The 6636-nt window shown below is 58.5% G+C and overlaps 1 protein-coding gene across 1 annotated transcript; it reads left to right on the forward strand.

Moving 5' to 3' along the window:
• The first annotated feature begins 5401 nt into the window (after nucleotides 1–5401).
• On the forward strand, nucleotides 5402–6022 carry IQCF6 (IQ motif containing F6). The gene is made up of 2 exons (XM_028517955.1): nucleotides 5402–5481; nucleotides 5602–6022. The coding sequence occupies exons 1-2, from the start codon at nucleotides 5410–5412 to the stop codon at nucleotides 5968–5970; spliced, it is 441 nt and encodes a 146-aa protein (XP_028373756.1). The 5' UTR covers nucleotides 5402–5409; the 3' UTR covers nucleotides 5971–6022.
• The last annotated feature ends 614 nt before the right edge of the window (nucleotides 6023–6636 follow it).

Consider the following 6636-nt stretch of genomic DNA (forward strand, 5'->3'; position numbering starts at 1 on the left):
TTCTCTCCCCCTCTCCTTCCCTTCCCCTCTGTCTAAACATACGTAAGATCTTTTATATATAAATGCACCCCCTTCTGACTTGTTTGTCAAAGAGCTGTCATTGGGGAATATGAAACAATTTAGCCAGTTCCAACGCAAGCCTTTGCACGGCTGGCGGAGACCGCTGGAAAGCGAGAGCCCTGCGTGAGGAGGCGGGGCCAGCACTGCCGACCTCCCTCCGCGCCGCAGGTCATCCTGACGGCCCTCGCCACCTTGGGCGGCCATTCCAGCCAGTAGCAAAGGGAGCGCAGCTTCGATCCGGACCAGACGGTACTGTGAGACAAAGGGTGAAACTGGAACTTCCCTCAAATAAGAAAAGTCAACCACCCAGGCCATAGAAAAAGTGACAGCAGGGAAAAGAGGGTTCTTTATTTTTTAAAAACATATACTGCTTTTAATCTTTAAAAATTTTTTAAAAGATTTTTATTTATTTTTAGAGAGGGAAGGGAGAGAGATAGAGAGAGAGAAACATCAATGTGCAGTTGCTGGGGGCCATGGCCTGCAACCCAGGCATGTGCCCTGACTGGGAATCGAACCTGCGATGCTTTGGTTTGCAGCCCGAGCTCAATCCACGGAGCTACGCCAGCCAGGGCAAAAGAGGGTTCTTTAAAAAAAAAGATTTTATTTATTTATTTTTAGAGAGGGGAAGGGAGGAAGACAGAGAGGGAGAGAAACATCAATGTGTGGCTGCTCTTCGCCCGCTCCCTATGGGGACGTGTCCCGCAACCCAGGCATGTGCCCTGACTGGGAATCGAACTGGCAACCCTTTGGTTCACAGCCCGTGCTCAATCCACTGAGCTACACCAGCCAGGGCGAGGGTTCTGAACATATGCAAAGATGCTCAACTCAGCCATAAAAAATGAAAGGGACATCGGAGATGACAGGTCGCCCGTGTCCAGGGTGAAGGGGAACAGGCAGTGTGGTGTATTGTCAATCAGAAAACCTCTGAGTAGCAGTTGGACAATGTCCACCAGAACTAAGAGGGCACGGACCCCTTGGCACAGCCATTCTGTCCCAGGAATTTTTCCTCCTGAAACCTTCCCAAAAGGGAGCACCCACTTGACACCAACATCGGACCTGCTGGGGACCAGAGAAAACCATAGGCTGGTATGACAAAGGAACCCAGATGTAACAAGTATTAACAACTGAATTCAATGATGATTTCAAATGACACTTAATAGGAGGGATTTACCGCCCCGCTCCCCCCTCAGGGCAAGAACATGGGTCATTGTTCTTAACTACCAACAGCACAAGCTGATTCATATTGACTTAATCAGAGAACAAAGGTGCGGGATGAGTGGTTAGCGGCTCCCCAGGTGTTCAGGAAGCCTTGGGGACAAGGCTCGGAAACAGGCAGGGGAGAAGAAATGACACACAAAGGGGCCCAGGAAACCCACTCCACAGACCAGCCCGACGAAAAGCTCACCCCTGGCACCGGGAACGGCTGTCTGGGATCCCGCACCACAGATTAAACCCCTAATGGGTACATTGGATTGGCCAGCCCTGGTCACATGTCTGCCCAGCAGCCAGGGAAACTGGCCGCTTTTCAGCTCTATAATTAGACACCAAGGCAGAGGAGTAGGGTAGTCCCCAAACACGGGGAAGGGACTCAGGTGCCAGGTGGTCTGAAATATGGCCAAGGCCCACCACTGTGAGGTCTCCACAGTAAGAAATGACCTGTTGTTGAAATGCGTGATATCACCGGACCAGAGAGGAAAACCGTGGGATCTTCTCTGTAGTTGTAAACTGAAAAAGATTTAATAAAATTCTTTATTTAAAAAAACTGGCAAACAATCTAAAAAAATCACGTGTCATCAAGAATACACAAATTAAAACAATAGGGAGCCCTGGCTGGTGAAGCTCTGTAGTTTGAGCATTGGGCTGTGAATCAAAGGGTCTCCAGTTCGATTCCCACTCAGGGCACATGCCTGGGTTGCAGGCCAGGTCCCCACTAGGGGGCGAGTGAGAGGCAGCCACACATTGATGTCTCCCTCTCTGTCTCCCTCCCTCCCCCTCTCTAAAAATAAATACACAATCTTTAAGAAAGAGAGAGGTTGCTTTAAAACACACACACACACACACACACACACACACACACACACCAGGGAGATACCACTCTTCTCCTAGCAGAATGATTAAAATCCAGAAAAGCTAACAAAACCGGGAGAACTGCGGGGATGAGGAACAACAGAAACTCTCATTCGCTATTGGCGGGAACACACCATGGAAGTGAGTTTGGCAGTCTCTTAAAAATGAACGATACCCTTACCCTACCACCCAGCAACCAGGCCCCCCGGTATTTACCCAAAGGAGCTGAAAACTACGCCCCCACAAAAACCCGCGCACGGAGGGTCGGAGCGGCTCGGTCCGCAGCTGCCCCAGCGAGGAAGCAGCCCGGCCGCCCTTCAGCAGGGGATGGGCAGACGCTCTGGTGGTGCATCAGACTCTGGAACCTTATCCCGTGATTTAAAAAAAACAAAAAACAAAACACCTAGCCAGGGGAGAAGACGGCACGATGCGTGTGCAGGGTGACCCTGCACGCCCAGGCCACACCGAATCTGTGTGGGGACTAACTCCCCCGAGGAGGACCTGGGCGCTGCGGGGACGGTGCTGTGGGGAAAGGCGGGGGAGGCGGAGACGTGGCCCGCGGGGGAAATCCCCAGCGCGCGGCCGGCGTGTGGGACAGAGGGCGGGGGCCTCAGAAACGTTCCCCCTACGGCGCGAGCGGTCCCAGCGCCCCATCAGGGACCCCGCGCCTCCGGGCCCGGCTGTGGAAACCGCCGGGAGTACACCCAGAGCCACGAGCGAACTGCCGGGAAAGGAAAACCCACGACTCAAGGGCTCACGCGCGCGTACTCAGCCCAGAAGCCGGTGCGAAAACACCCGGCAGAAAAGCGCCGGCGTCGTGGGCGAAGAGACCGGCTTGCAGCCCTGGCAGCACCTGCCGAGGTCTGCGGTCTGAGCGGGGCAGCTCCGCGGGGAAGAGAACCGAAGTGCGTGCGCGCTGGGAGGAAAGCAAGCGTCAACGCTCTGCACTCACTGTTAGTGAAACCGAGTGTGGCGAGCGTGTGGCGGTGGGGAGGAACCACGTGGAGCGGTTCCACCACCGCGGAAAATAGCGTGGGGGTGCCCCGGGAAGTGACACGCAGGGCCACCACGACCCAGCAGTTCCACTGCCCGCTGTGCACCCAGCAGCGCCGACACCAGGCGGTCAAACGCCGCTCACACACGCGGATGGCCCCCTCCCGAGGGGTCCCTTCTGCGGACTCCAGCGCGAGGGGCTGGGGGCGGAGGCTGGGCGCCCGAGCCGACGGTTTCGCCGGCGATGGAGGCCTCTGCGGTGCGCGCTCCGCTCGCCAGAGGGGCGGCCGCTAAAGGAAGCCCTGGGGGTGCCTCCGCGGGACTTGCAGCGTGTTGACAATGGGACCCCGCGTGAGACACCCCCGTGGCCTTGACGGTCAGCGCGGGGGTTAGACGGTTAGCACCCAGCAAAGCCCAGTGGAAAAGTGGGCGGCGGCGTGAGTGCTAAAGGCGGAGCCAGAGGGGCCTCCCGAGCCCCAGGGAGCCCGCCAGAGGCATCTGCGCCCGCGCCCGCAGCCGCAGCCGCAGCGCCAGCTCGGATCTGCAGACGCAGCTCGGCGGGGCTCCTGGGAGACCTGGCGGCCGCTGCCCCCTCGCAGCTGCTGGGCACGTCCAGGCTTTGTGTCCTGAAGCTTGCAGACCCCGAAAGGCCTACTTTAAGAAAAAAATACAAAATTACAGACACAGAAGCAGGCAAGCGAATATTTAGTGTGAGTAAAGTTACTGCAACAAATGACAAATGTCTACAAGTTGGCAAATAATCAGTCATAATGTTCGTATTGGTTAACTGTCCCACCTCTGTAATAATTTCCCTGTATTTTTAGCTTAGCATAACCTTTGACTCCCTCTTCCTATGATGGTTTTGAAAATATCATTTTCTTTTTTAAAATTTTTTAAAATTCTAATGGTTTATTATTTTTTATTTTTTAAAGATTTTATTTATTTATTTTTAGAGAGGGAAGGGAGGGAGAAAGAGAGTGAGAGAGAGAAACATCAATGTGAGGTTGCTGGGGGCCGTGGCCTGCAACCCAGGCATGTGCCCTGACTGGGAATCGAACCTGCGATGCTTTGGTTCGCAGCCCGAGCTCAATCCACTGAGCTACGCCAGCCAGGGCTGAAAATATCATTTTCTATGAAAACCTGTTTCCCAGGGACACTTGGATGCACAAAAGGTGGTTTCTTGGGACGACTCACACATGGTCCATACAGTGCTCCTGGCTGAGGCCTGTGTACACAGGGATTCTCACAGATCCTATCTCCCCAAATTCACTCCAAAACCAGAGAGAAGTGTGCTGTGTCTATCCTTGACCCACTGCACCTTGTCCCCCTTGGCCCATGTCTTGTCAGTGTATTCCCGACGAGACAGAACTTCAGTTCCAACCGGGCACCGAAGGGGGTGGAACCGTCCACCTGCGGTTTCACATGTCTGGTGGCTGGAAGAATTGTCCTCAGACCAGCTTTTGTCTCCATACTCTCCAAGCCGTGCCCCCCCACCCCCCGCCCCCACCATAAACGTGTGATGCAGGCACTGCAGGGCGTGTCCCTGTGGCCACAGCAGCACGTCTGTCCCCACGACCTGGGTGGATGGACGCGCCCGGGCAGGACCAGCTCTGGACGCGGTTTCCAGCAGGAAGGCCGGTGAGCGTGTGTGCACTCCCAGAGGTGCCGTGAGCCACAGGAATCTCCCCCAGCTAACGAAGCTCAGTGTGTCCTCCCCCCCACTTGGCTGTGCGTGAGTCCCGTCCCCACAGGGGCTGCAGCCATGGCCTAAGCAGAGGGCACCAGGGGGCCAGGGAAGGGGGTGGGGGAGGCCTCGCCCCTGCAGCTCAGGTATCTTGCTTTCACACGCTTTACCCAGACGGGCTCCTCCCAGGTAAGCCGGCAGATTCCACTCGGGCTGCGCGTGTTCCCGAAGTGCGAGCCCTTACTCGGGGGAGAGCTGCGTGCACCCTCTTCGTGGCCGCCGGCAGGAACACTGTGTCTGCTGACTAGCAGGTGGGGGAAGAGAAGGCGGAGGAAGAGCAGGGCTGCACGTACTAGCTGGGTCTGAAGGCAAGAGAGGGCGTCGGGTCCCCCCACTGGTGGGAACCCATCAATAAGGCTGACTGGTCGGTGGGTGAGGGGACAGGGCAGGGGAGGAGAGGCAGGTGTGGCTGAAGTGTGGTGGGCCAGGGCAGCCAGCACACAGGTGGGCGGAGCCAGGGAGGGGGCAACCAACAGTTGAGGGCGGGGCCGAAGGCTGGGGTGACCCCACGGACACCGGAGGAGCACACTCGGAAGACCAGGGCCATGGACACACAAAGGGTGAGCCAGGCCAGCCCAGGAGGCGGCTGCCCGGAGCACGACCAGCAGTGTCTGAAGGTGAGTGGAGGGTCGAAAGTAAGACAGGTGGGACCTGGAACACAGAGGGCGGGGCCGCCCAGGCCAGGCGCCCTCTCCTGCCCTCACTGGAGGTCTCCGTGTCCTTCCTCCCCGGAGCAGCTGGAGGAGGCGGCCGTGCGGATCCAGGCATGGTGGCGCGGCAGCGAGGTACGCCGGACGCTGCTGCACGAGGCGCTCCGGGCCTGGGCCATCCAGTGCTGGTGGCGGCAGGTGCAGGCCAAGATGCTGGAGCAGCGGCGGCGCCTGGCGCTGAGGCTCTACACCTGCCAGGAGTGGGCGGTGGTGAAGGTGCAGGCCCAGGTGCGCATGTGGCAGGCCCGCCGGCGCTTCCTGCAGGCCCGCCAGGCGGCCCGCGTCATCCAGTCGCACTGGCGCTGGCACGCCAGCCAGACCCGGGGCCTGATCCAGGGCTGCTATGAGGTCAAGGCCCGGCGGCTGGAGCTGGACATCGAAATCCTCATGGCCTAGGGCGCCGGCAGAGCCGAGGAGCCTGGATCTCCCTTCCAATAAAGATGCTGACCGACCACAGTCTTGCTCTTTTGGGAAGCAGACCCACAGAAGAGGGACTGGCCGCCGACCTTCTTGCTTTCCGCCCCCAAAAACGGTTCCCTGGCGTGCTCTGCAGCCTGGCTTGGAACGATCCACTCCAATGCAAACCTGACCGATCTTGTGGTGAAAGGAGACCTCCAGGGCCCAGGCCAGCTCCTGACACCTTGGCCAGCCTGATCCCAGCTCCCTCCACCCGTGCAGGCAGCCTCTGCCTGGGCGTCCCCCCTCCGGGAAAGACACCGAGGGTCTGGCTGCAGCCGGAGCCAGCTAGCAGGCCAGGAGGCCACAGGCCTGTGCTTGGCAGGGCCCTCGGGCTGGCGCAGCGCTTGGCGGGCAGTCAGGAGGAGGGGCGCCCCAGCCGAGTCCCAGCAGCACAGGCCTTCTCTCTAGCTGGGGGGAAGCCAGCCCCCCGGCCCCCCACCCCACCGCCTGGAAGGGCCAGGGCAGCTCAGGAGCCTCGGCTGTGCCTGCAGCTCCCCTCCCGAGGGGCTGAGAGATGAGGCTTCCCTCCCCTCTGCTGGCCACTGCCTGGGAGAACCAAGCATGGGGGACGCTGAGAAAGGGGGGCTCACAAGCAGAGGAGAA

The sequence above is a fragment of the Phyllostomus discolor genome, chromosome 7 (genome assembly GCF_004126475.2).
Source record: "Phyllostomus discolor isolate MPI-MPIP mPhyDis1 chromosome 7, mPhyDis1.pri.v3, whole genome shotgun sequence".
Classification (NCBI taxonomy): Eukaryota; Metazoa; Chordata; class Mammalia; order Chiroptera; family Phyllostomidae; genus Phyllostomus; species Phyllostomus discolor.

What these genes read in the sequence shown, in the direction of transcription:
- IQCF6 (XM_028517955.1), top strand. Translation starts at nt 5,410, where the DNA reads ATGGACACACAAAGGGTGAGCCAGGCCAGCCCAGGAGGCGGCTGCCCG. An exon ending in ACGACCAGCAGTGTCTGAAG is followed by an intron (nt 5,482 to 5,601) that starts GTGAGTGGAGGG and finishes TCCCCGGAGCAG; the next exon opens with CTGGAGGAGGCGGCCGTGCG.